At 42.4% G+C, this 16,673-nt stretch overlaps 1 protein-coding gene across 2 annotated transcripts in view; it reads right to left on the reverse strand.

The window, feature by feature from the left end:
- Positions 1-16,673, reverse strand: part of LOC145360102 (cadherin-12-like) — a 547,570-nt gene that overhangs the window by 158,402 nt on the left and 372,495 nt on the right. For both annotated transcript variants that reach the window (XM_080215073.1, XM_080215065.1), the window contains one exon: positions 4,656-4,950. In XM_080215073.1, the coding sequence (XP_080071199.1) occupies positions 4,656-4,950 (295 nt within the window). The remainder of the gene's footprint in view (positions 1-4,655; positions 4,951-16,673) is intronic.

The following is a 16,673-nucleotide window of genomic DNA, read 5'->3' on the forward strand; positions in this document are numbered from 1 at the left end:
TTGATTTGATTTATTATTGTCACATGTATTAACATACAGTGAAAAGTATTGCTTCTTGCATGTTATATAGACAAAGCATACTATTCAGTGAAAGAAATGAGAGGGTGCAGAATGTAGTGTTACAGTTGTAGTTAGGGCGTAGAGAGAAAGATCAACTTAATGCGAGGTAGGGCCATTCAAAAGTCTGATGGCAACAGGGAAGATGCCGTACTTGTGTCAGTTGGTACATGACTTCAGACTTTTGTACCATTTTTCTGATGGAAAAAGGTGGAAGAGAGAATGCCAGGGGTGCGTGGGTTCCTTAATTATGCTGGTTGCTTTTCCAAGGCAACAGGAGGTGTAGGCAGTTTCAATGGATGGGAGGCTGGTTTGCATAATGGATTGGGCTACATCCACTACCTTTTGTAGTTTCTTGTGCTCTTGGGCAGATCAGGAGCCATACCAGGTTCTGGTACAACCAGAAAGAGTGTTTTCTATGGGGCATCTGTAAAAGTTGTTGAGAGTCGTAGCTGATACGCCGAATTTCCTTAGTCTTCTGAGAAAGCAGAGGACTTGATGGGCTTTTTTAACTATAGTGGCAGCATGGGGGGGGGCAGGCCAATTTGAAATAAATTATAATGTTGACTGGCCAGTTTGGAACACAAGTCCGATCCATTCCCAGGGAACGGAATCAGCTGTGGCTCAACTGACAGGACTCTGCCCTGGACAAGAGAAGGTTTTGAGTTCAGGATTACAAGATGAAACTCCTAGTGCAGTATTGAGGGAATGCTGCACAGCCGGAGGATGTAAACAGCTGTGATGGAAATGGACAACTTACACCTAAGATGAATGTAATCAAAGGTAGCGAATTATCATTTCCGCCTGGATGCTAAGTTAATGGTTGGAATTCTCTGGCTATCCCTGTACCCCCACCACTGCAAGCCATAACGGAACATTTAGCACTCAGCTGAATACCCCACTGCAGCTGGACCGGAGAATCCCAGCTGTGGGCGAGGTTGGAGAATCCGACCCAATATGTTTCATATTGCTATGGGAAAGAGGGGGCAGAGAAGTCATTTTCAAGATCAGGTTACAGGCTTCCCTTCAATTCAGTGAATATCACAGACAGGCAGGCACAGATTCTGCATGTCAGCAGGAAGAACAGCTACCTGATTTTGTGAGCAGAAATGGGAGAAAGACAGTCTCTCGTCGAAGGGATGCAATGCTGTAGTCATTTCAGGATTATGAGAGATTGCTCCTGAGATAATCAGGTGAAGAATCATCATCAAAACAAGCTTTAGTGCTGGTGTTGGATTTAAATGAGGTTCTTAAATCCAAAAACAGAAGGAAGTGGCCAGAGACAGTCACTCAAATTTATTACTTGACAAAACAGGGGTACAGGAACCATTAGAATCTGAGAGCAACTGTGATCTGTTTGCTGAAATGATTGTAATGGGTGATCTGTGTGTAAGAGGAATTTTGGTTTCTGTAGTTTGAAGTATAAATTGTCCACAAAAAGTCAGGAGTCTTTAGTCAATAGTGTTTTTAGTAATATGTTACAGTAAAAATTTTAAAGATAGTAAATCTTGATGCATCATTCTTTCCACCAATAACTGGTAGTTCGTATTTGTAAGTGTTATCAGTCTCTATGGGGAAATCATACGAAAATTGAGGCTGGCTTCTAATGCAAATATAGTTTGTTGTGTTTGAAAATGGTGAGGGGGGGGGTGTCGACTTATATACCGAGTTTTTGTAAAATCACAATTTCTAGGGCTAGAAATATTGACTCATCTTATACCCCAGGTTGACTGATACACCATTCTCCTTCTGAATGTTCAGCAAAGCGCAGGCTGCGTTCTGAGCAGTTATCTGTCCAGAGCTTACTCCACTGGTTGATGCAGGATCTGTGGTTGGCTACCTCTTTTGCTTTGGGGCAGGTTTGCCAACTGCACCACATCAATCCAGGTAATAGTTTGAGCGCTCATCTGCCTCACACTTTCACAGACCCAACATCCGTCTCCAATCCTGGGAGGTGGTTGTTCCTGGGCCAGTCCCCAAGACACCAAGGCACAGGGCTTGGCACAAGAGATTTTCATTCATTCTCTGTGCGTCCATTTGCCTGGACTGACACCCACCCATTCCCTTCCAGAGAACTCCACTTGTGGCCCCTGAAAGCTAGAATGTTTCATTTGATAGAATGTGTTGATCTCCAGCCTTATGTCAGGTCTCAGTTGGGAAGGTCCTCTAGACAAGGGAGTCTCAACCTCAGACCCGGGCCTGTTATGTGTCAGTGGTCCTGTGATGAACCCTAGTGACAATGTGATGGATTTGGCTGAGTTTGCTTGACTCTTGGAAAATCTTGGTTTAAAAGGCCACTTACGATGTAAATTGTCTGAACAAAAAAATTTCAGCAGATCAGCTGATCTGTGAGAGCAAAATATTAAATGCTGAGTTACGCTTTCATGCAGGTTAGTTTGCTAGGTTCCTGAGAATTTGAGGATTGCTAGAGTTTTTTTTTCATTTTTTTGGACCCAGGTGAGTTTTGACATAAACTAGTTGGAAAGAAAAAGTGCCCCTAGTCGAAGAATGTGCATTAAATTGAAGTTGGAGAGCATTCCTCTGTGTAATTTTTATTAGGTAACTGAAAAGCACATCCTGTTCCGTGGCATGCCAACTCACGGCTGAAATAGTTTTTTTTACTGTGAATTTACAATGACTAGAATTGGATTGAGACTGCCCCAAATGTAATCTTGCTGAAGCCAGTTACAGCCAGCAGAAAAAGAGAAGATTTCATATCAATTCAGAATAAATTTCAATCCAAGCCTCAGCGATCAAAGGATATTGTCAGTGTAGTACACCACCCAATCATTCTGCACTCATTGTGTATACCGGTGTCTCTCAGCTGCTCGAAAATCAATTCACTCACAATGTTTTACTTCATTAAGTATTAACCACACTGTTATCAGATGGTAGTCACAATGCTTACAAGACATCTTGATGGCTGTTATGCAAATCTAGGTATCAACACGTTGGCTTTCTTGGCACGTGACTGGCTGTGGAAAGACCAATGCTGGTAGAAAGTTGCCAGTAAGCAATAGAACAGGAGCAATGATCGAGGAAGCGTAATCCGCTTCACTTCCTTCCTCGACAAGAATGGCCAGGTTCCGCAAATTGTTTCACCCCCCCTAACCTCGATAAAAAAATAAAATTGGCTCCAATGATTGAGGATGAAATTAGACTTGGGCAAGAACACACGATGCATGTTTTACACGGCACCCGACTCTGTCAGTGGAAAAAGAAATGGAACACAGTTCAGAATAAACTGCGCGTTCACTTTGAGGGCATTTCGCACTTTTGGCAAAGATCGATTTGCCATCCCCATTGATCAACTAAATTATGACTCAGTGATTAGCACTGCTACCTCACAGCGCTCAGGGAGCTGGATTCGATTCCTGGCTTGGGTCACTGCCTGTGTGGAGTCTGCACATTCTCCCTGTGTTTGTGTGGGTTTCCTCCAGGTGCTCCGGTTTCCTCCCACAGTCTGAAAGACGTGCCGGTTAAATGGATTAGCTATGCTAAATCCTCCCTCAGTCTACCCGAACACGCGCCAGAGTATGGCGACCAGGGGATTTTCACAGTAATTTCATTGCAGCGTTAATGTAAGCCTACTTGTAAATAATAAATAAAACTTTAAGTTTAAATTACATTTCCTAAACAGCCTAAAATAACATTGAAAGATTAAGCAGATGGAAACTACAATTGAGGAATTGCTTTTGGAATCTTCAGAAGCCTCATTAATTTGCTAGTGAAATGAAAAATCAGAAAGGATGATAATAGGACATCTTCTTAAATTTCACTTCCACCACGCGCAAACAATAATGCAGACATTCATAGAAAGAAAATTCTTAAAACTTCATAAGAAACCAGAAATCTACATCCTGTATGTTCTATTGGTTTAAAATCTTTTAATTGTTGTTTTCTACTCATATTTTGTCCTCCTCGATAGGAGAACATGGAAGAGGTTAGGCAAATCTTGTTTCAATGATTAGTGTCACTCATACAGCGACAGTCAATAAGAGTGGCCTATTTGGAAAATAGTGGTTCTGGCCATCTTTTTAAAGTTTAAAGTTTAAAGTTTGTTTATTAGCCACAAGTAAGGCTTACATTAACACTGCAATGAAGTTACTGTGAGACTCACCTAGTCGCCATAGTCCGCTGCCTGTTCAGGTCAATGCACCCTAACCAGCACGTCTTTTAGACTGTGGAAGGAAACCATAGCACCCGAAGGAAATGCATGCAGACATGGGGAGAATGTGCAAACTCCATACAGACAGTGACCCAAGCCAGGACACGAACCCGGGTCCCTGGCGCTGTGAAGCAGCAGCGCTGACCATTATGCTATCATGCCGTCCCATCCTGTGCTTCACCCTTTCAGGTGCTTTTGAAGATCTTGACCAGAACATTAATCAAATAGGAGCATCAGTGAAGAACTAGATTACACCAGTCTCTTTTTGGAAATCAGTTACTGTTGTTAGAGTGTGCACATTAACCATTTTGAACTTTTTATCTTTCCTCATAGCTATGATTAGAGGCAAAAACACAGAAATGGGAATTAAAACAAACAGCTGAGACATTAGCTAAATCTGGTGCTCATAATTGCATTCTGTTCTACCTACCAGCAGGAGACATTTCCGGGACATCAGCAACATAAGGTCCATCCAGAAACTTGGGCTCGTTGTCGTTAATGTCCTGGACCTTAATGATAAACTCAGACTCAGGCTCCACAGGTGTCCTGGTTACTGTATCTACAGCCTGTGCACGCAGTACATAGTAAGGCTTTTCTTCACGATCCAGGCTCTTTATCGCATGAATATCTCCCGTTATCTCATCGATGGTGAAGATCGAGCCTGCTCCTTGGCCTAAGAGAGTATACGTTACAGAACCATCACCGTTGTCCAGGTCAGAATGTAGCTAGGCCAACACATAGAAATCATAGATTATCGAAAGGGAACTGGTAAGAATCAAACAGACTCTGAATAGTGCACCTTAACCAAAAAAACATGCAATTTAATTGTTCGAACATTCTTAAATTGAGACAAATGTTAGATTTAAAGACTTTGATGAATTTGTGGTGAGTGATAACTATCTTCTTTCTGCATGTTTTTTCTGAAATTAATAAATATTCACCTGATAGTACAGTCCTCAAGTATTGCTGGAAAAAGAAACATGCTGTTGAAGATATTCTTCATTGATTCATCAGAACAGACACAGGAATACCACATTTAAAAGGAAACAACAACTTGTTAAACAATCCCGAGGATGCTAAGAATTGCTCCAACATTCAATTTATTATCATCAGTTAGGCGCATAATGTCACTCACATTTGCTTGCATAAGTTGCATGTATTCATATGAATACAATGTCCAGGCAGACATATGTGTCCAGACATTGCACCTATTTTGAATAAAAAGTATGATGCTTTTGCCGTGACAACGTCTCAACTAGAGCTGACTTGCGAACCAAATCAGCACCCATTTTCTCACGCGGCATAAGTTAATTGTTTTCTTTGAAATTCTTGTACCTGACCTGATAAATACAAGATGAAAAGCTTTCACAGTATGTTTCTTTTTTTTTAGGAGTACTGAAATTAATAAGTTCTAAGCATAATTTCCAAGATTTCTCTGTTTGAAAGCAAGCATTGCACACACATCATTTGCTTAACTTTTAATGAAACAAAATGATCAGCATTTGGAATTCAATCTGAGGCCCTCATATGGATCTCTTTTCAAGGCCCTGTTGAGGCAACATATTCATGAAAAACAACCAACCACTCCACTTGTTGAATTTTAAAACAGAAATTCCTGGAAAAACTCAGAAGGTCTGGCAGCACCTGTGGAGTGAGAAACAGAGTTAATACGTGAAATTTTCCTGTCCCATCCACCATGGGAACTGTGGTGGGCGGGACAGGACCATGCAAAGGTCCATTGGTCTCGGGATGGATTTTCCAGCCTTGGCATTAGCGCAGCTGGAAAATTACGCCCAATGTTACAAATTCCAATATGACTCTTGTTCCACAGAGGAGACCCACTGGATTCGAAACGTTACCTCGGTGCCTCTGCAAATTGTATTTCAAAGATTTGGATGTCCAGGAAGTTTCATCGCAATCCTGCAACTGCCTCATGATGATATGACTGCAACTGTCTTGAATTGGAGATCTGAATCAATCACCTTCAAAACTATGTGATAGCCCCCCAGACTATTCGCAATCTAACTGACAGGAGGTGGTCATCTCATAACTGTCCTCTGCTTTGAGTTTTAAATACTGCAGCAGCACGGTGGCACAGTGGTTAGTGCTGCCGCCTCACAGCACCAGGGACCCGGGTTCAATTCCAGCCTTGGCTCACTATCTATGTGGAGTTTGCATGTTTCCCCGTGTCTGCATGGGTTTCCTCTGGGTGCACTGGTTTCCTCTCAGTCTGAGAGACGTACTGGTTAGATGCATTGGCCGTGCTAATTTCTCCCTCAGTGTACCCGAACAGGCACTGGAGTGTGGCGACTAGGGGCTTTTCATAGTAACTTCATTGCAGTATTAATGTAAGCCTACTTGTGACATTAATAAGTAAACTTAAACCTTACTCCTAAATGGAAAACTCTTTAACCTCAGTGGTCTCTGTGCCAAAACTAAATTAAAAAATTACCACCATAGACACCCATGAGCCCCAGTTTGTAGATTATTGCTGTGCCATTCCAGATTAGAAAATCATTCTCAATGTCTTCAATTCTGAATACAAGAGTCTCAGCCTGTTCTCAAATGTTGCCTGAACAAAACTCAAAATATTAACACATCGTCAAATCAGCCAAATATTCCACCTCCAGTGTATATTGGGAGACTCTGGGATATGTTGAGCTTTTCCCAAACCTTGGCATCTATGCATCCCGAGACACCGCCATTGATAAGGAAACCCAGCATTTGGATCAGCTGCACCAGATCAGCCTTCTACAAACTATGGTACCAAGTGTTTGACAGTAAAAACTTCTGCAAATCAACAACAGTCTGAGTGTACAGTCATGGTTCCTGTGTTCCTGTACTGCATTGAGGCCTGGACTGTGTATCAGTGATACTTAGAACTCAGGAGAAACTTTATCATCTGCATTCAGTGGAAGCCACTTTGAACATGCAATATTGTCCCTCTTGAAGCCGGCTGTGTAGTCATTCAGGCCAAACTCCAACAAAACTAACTATGATGACTGGACAATGCCCAGTTGGGTGAAAGACATTCCCCGCACCAGGTCCTGTTTCTCAGCTCTCAAACAGCCAGTGTTTCAGGGGAGGGTGAAAAAAACAAGGTTTCAATGTCACCCTGAAGTTCTGCATCAAGTATGGCAGCATCGACATCAATGAGTCGGGGGGGGAGAGGAGGAGTGCTGTTACCAATTATTCAGAATGGTGACAACTTGCCCATTGAACTGAGTCCAAATGCCTGAATGATGAGACAGAGCGATATCAGAGAAGAAAGGAAAACACTGCACTCCTGACCCCACTCACTACCTTGAGGCACATCCTGCCTCGTGAGCCCAAAGACCTGCGGGCCAATTATCAGCCTGTTACATGAAGGCCCATGGTGGTAACTCAGGATGCTGAATAATTGCCTAGCAACCAGCAAAACCAAGAATGGCTCCATCGTCTCCACACTGATTTCTGGCACGGACCTGAATAAATTATGATAATCTACATTTCAATAATAATTTAAATCCCATTAGCTGGCCTGGGACTGAAGTATCTGTGCCCACGAGCCTCTTTTCCCTCCTTCTCCTCCCCCTCCACCCCCAAACTCCTGCAATGGGAAGCTGGCGGCCTGACCCTGGTGGAGTGAATGAGGGCCATTGAGGCCTCCAGAGTGTCAGGGATAAAGTGAGTGCCCCCCCCCCAAGCACTGTCTAAGGAGCAAAGTGGCAATGCTAAGGGGGTGGACCTAATGGGAGCAAAGCCTAATTGGGGTGCGGCTGTGGGGGGGGGGGGGTTCCTACTACCGCTCTGCTGAGGGAGGGAGCCAGCGATCGGGGCTGGGTATCAGGATGAGGTGGGGTGGGGGGGGGGGGGCCTGCCTGCTGGAGGGTGAAGGGGTTTGAATGATGAAGGTAGGCCTGGACATGTTTGGGAGGCCTGTGATGGGGCTGTCAGGGTGGGGGGAAGAGGAGTGGAGGGTCAGAGGGCCATTAAATCAGGAGGCTAGCACACGGGGCTACTGCGCATGTGCCGATCTTGGCACAGACAGTTTGGTGCACGCGCAGTGGTCCGCCATGTGCTGTACTGTCTGCCTCTCCAGCGGGAATAGGCTCTGTCCACTGATCTTTCACGAGATTCATGCTGGTGCACCCTGCGGTGCACAGTGTGTGGGAGTGTACCCGAACAAGTGCCAGAAGGTGGCGACTCGGGGATTTTCACAGTAACTTCATTGCAGTGTTAATGTAAGCCTTATGGCACTTATAAATAAATTTTAAAAATAAATAGTATCAGAGGCTGCAGCAAGTAACAAACAGCCAGAGTGATAAACTTCAATCCAGACCAAATTCTCTCTCTTCACCCTGCTGTTTTCTCATTCCCTTCATCCAGAAATCTCCTTGTTTGTTCTGCCTTCCTTAAACCCATTGGGGCAGTAAATCCCTCCATTACCAACATTAGGCAAACAGCAACTAATCCAAAAATCAATTTCCCAGGTGGATTTTGTTACAAAGTCTAGCACAGCCTAAAACACTCATGTACAAATAGCTTTTGAAGATATTCATGTTTTTGGAGTGCTACATTTGCTGTGGATTTTATCAAGAACTGGATCAAATGTATCCAAATTAATTTAATTTGTGCAGCCTACAGATAGAAAGAAGATTTTCGTGACACCACCTTGAAGAGACATAAACACAGGTCCCAAGGGCGAAAGCACAATGTTCTAACCCGCTACAACATTCCACCTGTGCCAAGAAATGATTTGTTTTCAGTTTAAAGAATACATTGTCCTCAAATTGCCTGTCATTTCATCTCAACTCGGAGTGGAAACACTTCTCTCGCGCAGGTTAAAATCTCGGATCCAACTACTTTAAAACAAACCTTGGAATACTGTGAAGTTGATGGCATTTACAGGCATCTCAAGATCAGTGAGATGGTCAACATCTTTTCCCAAGGACAGGGGAGTCTAAAATTGGAGGGCATAGGTTTAAGGTGAGAGGGGAGAGATACAAAATGGTTCAGAGGGGTAATTTTTTCACACAGAGGGCGGTGAGTGTTGAACAAGCTGCCAGAGGCAGTAGTAGAGGCAGGTACAATTTTGTCTTTTAAAAAGCACTTAGATAGTTGCATGGGTAAGATGGGTACAGAGGGATGTGGGCCAAATGCAGGCAATTGGGATTAGTTTAAAACGTAAAAGTGGTTAAAAACTGGGCAGCATGGACAAGTTGGACCAAAGGGCCTGTTTCTATGCTCTGTGACTCTATAACTCTATTGCGCAGTTAAATAATAATTGAAAGCTCAACATTCAGTCAATTTGATGAACAAAACATGCACTGTTGACTAGTAATGAGATCTGGTGGAAAAAACAATGAAACAAATTAACTCTGAGATTTAAATACTGTGAACCAGACTGTGTCCTTGTCAGCTGTTGCAAACGACAGCAACTGATATTCATGTTTGAAAGATTGCAACAGCTAAGTTAATAAAGCAGATTTTTATGTTCCACAAAATCTTCTAACATTATGCGCAAGTTCATTAGGTGGATTGGCCATGCTAAATGGTCCCTTCGTGTCCCAAGGTGTGTGGATTAGATGGATGAGACATGGGAAATATGTGGACTTATGGGGATAGGGTGGAATAGAGAGCATGGGTAAGATGCTCTGTCAGAGAGACTTGATGGGCTGAATGGCCTCTTCTGCAGTGTAGAGTATTCTATGATTAGCAACAGAATTCAAAATTTTGACTTTCAAAGTGACTGTTTTTTTTTGGTTTTTTTTGCATTATTTCTTGGTACAGTCCAGACTCTGACAAATGTGATAACGGTCCATGCAGAAACTGTTTCCACATTTAGCAGGTTTGTGCAGCAGTAGGGAAAAATTTCCTTCGGAACTCATTTGCTTTCAGCTGGACATAAAAACCAATGCAAAATGAGTTCAAATGCAGTTGCACAAATCGAATGAGTAGTGAGCGAGTTAGTGTTTGCTGCTGTGGGTTCCTCCCTCTTCCTATTACTATTCCATGGAATAAAGAGGTGCCTATTTGGAAGGAATTCCAGTTGCTGAATCCTTATGAATGTGTGGGGAAGAGAGGACTCTGAAGGATTACGGTGAGAAGCAACTCAACCTTTTACTTCAGTTAAAAAAGTTGCAGCGAGAAAATATTTTTGAGAAGTCAATAACAAAGCAACTATCCAGAGATTACTCTTTCATCAATATCAGGTCAATGTGGGCTTGGTTTTGACTAGTGTTTTGTTTGTAAATCTATGCATCACCCAGGGACCTCATGCAGGTGTGCCCTGTACAGAGGGTGGCACGCAGACTACGGAAATGATCAATGGAAGAACTTGGAGGTTGTGTCAAAAGCTAAGCATTTACAAGAGTGGCATTTCATTGTAGACCTGGGTCTGTAATTGATTATTATTGATATTATGATTTTGATGTTCTTTGTGAGCATTTTTCCTCTTCATCTAATCTCATCAACATACAGAATCCCTACAGTGCAAAAGGAGGCCATTCAGCCCATCGTGTCCACACTGACTCTCAAATGGAGAGTTGATTTTTATACCAAACTAGCATGTTATCGCACCTAACATTGTCCCCATGTAGTGTCAGCCAACCTGATCAAGATGGTTTAATCTCATGCTTTTCATGTGATTAGGATTCTGGAGACCATCTTCGTGCTGATTTAGAACATTTTTAAATGTGTACCAAAGTGAAAGCATAAACGTAATCATGAAGGTTAAAAACATTTCTGCTCTATAAAATCATCAAAGTTGACTTCTAAAGATAATTAAACAAAGCAGGCCCTCTCCCGTGCCCTGTTCTTGTGACATCACACATTTACCCTGGCTAATCCATCTATTCTAGACATCTTGAGACACTGAGGGCCAGTTTAACATGGGGGCCAATCCACCTAGCCTGCACATCTTTGGACTGTGGGAGGAAACTGGAGCACCCAGAGGAAACCCATGTAGATATGGGGAAAACATACAAACGCTACACAGACAGCGACCCAAGGCTGGAATTGAACTTGGATCCCTGATGTTGTGAGGCAGCAGTGCTAACCATTGTGCCACCCTTTATATTCCTTTCTAAATTTATATCTTCCTACTCTGTTTTTTCCCCTTGCCTGTTTATCTATCTCCATAAATGGACTAATAATATTCACTTAAACTTTTGCTTGTAGCAGTGAGTTCCACATCCTTATCACTTTCAGGGTAAAGAAATTTCCCTTAATTAGCTGGTTGGATTTTCCTTTTTATATTACTGACTATCTCATATTTATTACCTTGTCTCACACACAAGTGGAGATGGCATCTCATCTAAGCTATAAAACACTTCCGCAATCGTGAAAGTCTCTATCAGAGTCATTCCCCAGAGAGCTGCAGCCTTTTCAATCTTTCCTGACAGGTATAACCTCTCAGTTCTGGTATCATTCTATTAATTTCTTTCTCCATCTTATCCAGTGTCTCCATATCCAATTTATACAAAGGAAAGCGGAATGTGCACAGTGCTCCAAGTAACAAGGTCTAAGCAAGGTTTTATATAAGTTGAACTTCTACTTTGCAATTCCAATCCTCTGTAAATTAACTGTTGCTCTTTGCCTTTTTGTAGCTGCGTTAACAACGTAAATATGTTAAGTGATTTTACACCAGACCCCTCAGTTGCTTATTCCCTTTGGACACATATTTTCCACAGCCTTATTATCCAGGAACTCGGATTCAATTCCCAGCTTGGGTCACTGTCTATGTGGAGTTTGCGTGTTCTCCCCGTGTCTGCATAGGCTTCTTCTGGGTGCTCCGGTTTCCTCTCGCAGTCCAAAGGTGTACTGGTTAGGAGGATTGGCCATGCTAAATTGCCCTTTACTGTCCAAAGATATATCGGTTAGGGGAATTAACAATGTAAATAATTGGGGCTATTGATTAAGCCTGGGTAAGATGCTCTTTCACTGAATAAGTGCAAACTCAATGGGTGGAATTTTACAGCCTTGCTTGGGCAAGACTGGAAATTCCTACCCAAGGTTTGTGGAGATTTCCATTGTCAGGCCCTCGCCCACACAGATTCCATGGCAGGTAAGAGGGTAGAGTTTGGGACAATGGGCTGAATGGCCTCCTTCTGCATTGGAGAGATTCTATGATTTTGGCCTTGGAAGGAGTGCAGAGGAGGTTTACTAGGCTGATGTCGGAGTTGAGGGGGTTGAGCTACGAGGAGAGGCTGAATAAACTAGGCTTGTACTCGTTAGAGTTTAGAAGAATGAGGGGGGATCTCATTGAGACATATATGATGATGAATGGGATGGATAGGATAGAGGTGGAGAGACTCTTCCCGCTCAGAAAGGACAGTAGGACTAGTGGGGGACAGCCTCAAGATAAAGGGGGGGGGGGGCGCGGTTTAGAACGGAGTTGAGGAGGAACTTCTTCACTCAAAGGGTGGTGAATCTCTGGAATTCTCTGCCCGTTGAAGTGGTGGAGGCTGCCTCACTAAATATTTTTAAGACGTGGGTTGATGGGTTTTTGATAAGCGAGGGGATTAAGGGTTATGGGGAGAGGGCGGGAATGTGGAACTGAGCCATGACAGATCAGCCATGAGCTTATTGAATGGCGGGGCAGGCTCGAAGGGCTAGATGGCCTACTCCTGCTCCTATTTCTTATGTTCTTATCTTCTATGAAATGAGGTCAATAATCTGCGAACAATGCCTTACTGACAGCCACTGGGACATGTTTAAAAAAAAATTAAAGAAATTGGCCTTTGAGTCTGTTTCCCCTCTGTTTAAGTGGAGTGCTTTTGAATGATAGCTGTTCCTGACAAACTTCCAACATAGCAGAAGCCTGCTGCAACACTCAGTCATTGATTGAGTGACTAACAGCTGCAGAGATTTGATTTACAATAGAGATAAAAGAAAACATAATTTTTAACAATCAGAAATGGATGCTGAATTCTTAGGTCTTTTGAGATGCGGAAATGTCATTCTTTCTTGGAGGGGTTGTTGGAATATTAATACCTCCTGATTGGTGTGATAAGATTATGACAGAGATCCGTTCTTGCACTATATTTCAGTAATATATAATTAATTGCAACCTTATACCAGCAGAATGCAAAATTAATTCTAAAATGAAACAATAAAACAGCGTCAGGAACATTAACTTTCCAGAAATGCGTTCTGTCGCTGACGTACTATTTGATGGTGACATTGATTTGATAAATCTTGCTCTTATCATTAATGTGCACATTAATGCTTTTCCAGAATATAAGACTCATGATATATACCCACCTTATGTATCACGAGCTTTGAATTATTTAGCAAGACTTTCGGGTGAGAGCTGAGAACAGTTGATGTCACGTTGGTTGCTAGAGTAATTGCTTTTGAATAGGTGCACATTATCATACTGCTAGAGCTGCAGTGTCTAAAATTGATTGCACACATTTATTGGACAGTGCTACTGGAAAGCAGATGTAAGATGCAAGAAAGCGGACAATGGATTTTCCCGAGTTTGTAAATCGCAATATGAATAAAATATTGTATTTTTAATGTTGCAGTGGTGTTTGCAATTTGAAGGGTTGTCTTGCACATGACTGATAAATAGCACTGAGAGAAAGTCAAGGTGGAAAGGCAAAGCCTTGATTTGTCATCGCCGTGAGGACTACCTCAAATTATTGATATTTCAATTTTTGGTTCATTTTAAACTCCTGAGTAGCTGGCCAGTAGTGGGCATGAGTCAACCATCCAGCCCCAAAGAGCTTGGCCACTGTGATTTTATTCCCAGAGGCAGCTTGATGAAGGGCCTCAATGTTGTGCATTCTCCAGTTTGTTGTACATTTCCCTCAGAGCTGTTGCAGGAATGACATTAGTTACTAACCGTACTGCAGATCAATTGACAGTGCTTTAAAGTATCTCAGCAATCACAAGATGTCTGCACTCATCATTCCAGTTCAGCTTCTAGCTCTTCAATTTACTTTAATCTTGCATCCACAAAAGGTTTTAACTAATCAAGCACAGTGACCATAGATCAGTTACCAGGTTCTTCAATCTGACACAGAACTATTGAAAAACTGAACATGAAAGCCTGCATTTTCACAGTGAGAGAGAGAGAAAGAGAGACTCTCCGCTGTAGCCAAAATTGCATTAAAGGCCTGAATCTGGAAATCTCATCCCTGAACCTGGCCCCACAACTTTTCTGGGATTGGGGAGAATGGAATGGGACAGGTTCTAATTTCCTTATCTATTGTTGACAGAAATAACTGCACATGTTAAAACGCAGCTCCATGTTTATTCGTGAGATGCCCAAGACACAACTTGTTTACTTTAAACCTGGTTGGAAATCTGAACTTATGAGGGTTCATTGGAGGGGTAAGATAACTTTTTGGACATGGACCAAGACAGTTTTTAGAGGGGTCAGGTGCCCTTTTGGAATTTTTAGATGTAGACATGAGCCTGCATAAAAGTGGTAAACATATTGAAACTGTCAGGTTCTGTGGAGATTTCAAAGCTGAGTTTTGACAAAGTGTCATCTGGACTTGAATCCTCAGCTCTCTTCTCTCCTTACAGATGCTGCCAGACCTGCTGAGATCATCCTCCGTAAGGATACGCAAGGATAGATGACCTTTGGTCAAAGGCAGGGGGCAGGATTTTCATGCTCTTTGCTGCTCCATCAAAATTCCCATCGAGGTGAGACTGGAGATTCCTGCCAGCATATTTTGAGGAGCATCTTGAATTGGAGGAAATTAAAGTGCAAAGTTCTCAGTGTTGTCGAACTGGAGGAGTTCTCAGAGGTAGAGAGAACCAGGCCATTGGAGGGATTGGAAAAGATGAGTATTCTATAACCGGGGCATTGCCAGACCAGAAGCCATATAGGCCAATAAACTTGGGGGTGAATCATAAATCGAGCTTGGTGAGATCAGGCTTACGAAGGGATGGTAAGTCTACAGCCCCATTGTGAGGGCGTTTCTGCTCAGTTGATACCAAATTCAGCAGATTAAATCTGATTCCTCCTCTCTGGTCTTTAACTAAAAGTTTGCAGAGTGAATCGTATTCATTGATGTGTGGTGTTCCATTTGTACAGCGAATGGCACCAATGTGAATTAACTAATAGCCTGCATGGAACTCTTACCAAAGACAACACTGATCAGAAAGTAATTCTCATGTCCAACAATCCCTGGGCATGTCGGTAAATTTACAGTAATCATCTTTGCCTAATTTTCCCAGTGTACCTGAACAGGCACCGGAGTGTGGTGACTAAAGATTTTCACAGAACTTAATTGCAGCAGTGTTAATGTAAGCCTACTTGTGACTAATAAGTAAACTCAACTTAACATTTGGCATTTGCAGAAATCTTTGATACCATCAGCCTTCTACATGTGTGGTTTTCTCTTGTTGACATGAATAGTTATTGACCATGACCTCCCAACACAGGTGGATAAATCTAATCCTTACTTCTAACAAATTTCTAAACAGGTTATTTTTGAATAAGTCTCTGGCCTCACTAGTGGTATAACTTCCTGTATTTTACAATGGTATTGCATGTAATTACTAATGGCAATTATTCACAAAAAACTCTTCATTTGACTGGTGATATTACAATAAGATATCATAGAATCCTACAGTGCAGAAAGTGGCCATTCGCATATGGAGTCTTCACTGACTCTTCGATATGGCATCTTACCCAAGTTCAACCCTCCCCTATTCCCGTAACAACATTATCCTGCTAATCCTCTTAACCTACACATCTTGGGAGACTAAGGGATAATTAAACCCTCCATGCTGACACTATTGTTAAGGAAGCCCACCTCCCCGCCCCCAATCCTCTACTTTCTCAGAAGACTAAGGAAATTTGGCATGTCAGCTATGACTCTCACCAACTTTTACAGATGCACCATAGAAAGCATTCTTTCTGGTTGTATCACAGGTTGGTATAGCTCCTGTCAAGGAACTACGAAGGGTCATGAATGTAACCCAATCCATCACGCAAACCAACCTCCCATCTATTAATTCTGTCTACACTTCCTGCTGCCTTGGCAAAACAGCCAGCATAATTAAGGACCCCATACATTCTTTCTTCCACTTTCTTCCATCGGGAAAAAGGACTGATGTCACATAACAACTGACTCAAGAACAGCTTCTTCCTTGCTGTCATCAGAATTTTGAATGGACCTACCCTGCATTAAGTTGATCTTTCTCTGTACCCTAGTTATGACTGTAACATTACATTCTGCACTCTCTCCTTTCCTTCTCTATGAACAGTATGCTTTGTCTGTATAACACATAAGAAACAATACTTCTCACTGTATGCTCATACATACGACAATAATAAATCAAATCAAATAATTTAGAGTAGCCAATCAGCCTAACCCGCACATCTTTGGACTGGAGCTCCCAGAGGAAATCCACTCAGACGTGGGGAGAATCTGCAAACTCCACACAGATAGTGATCCCAGGTTGGAATCGAACCCAGGTCCCTGGTGCTGTGAATTGGCAG

Source organism: Carcharhinus amblyrhynchos, chromosome 2, assembly GCF_965287045.1.
Source record: "Carcharhinus amblyrhynchos chromosome 2, sCarAmb.v2.hapA, whole genome shotgun sequence".
In the NCBI taxonomy this organism is placed as follows: Eukaryota; Metazoa; Chordata; class Chondrichthyes; order Carcharhiniformes; family Carcharhinidae; genus Carcharhinus; species Carcharhinus amblyrhynchos.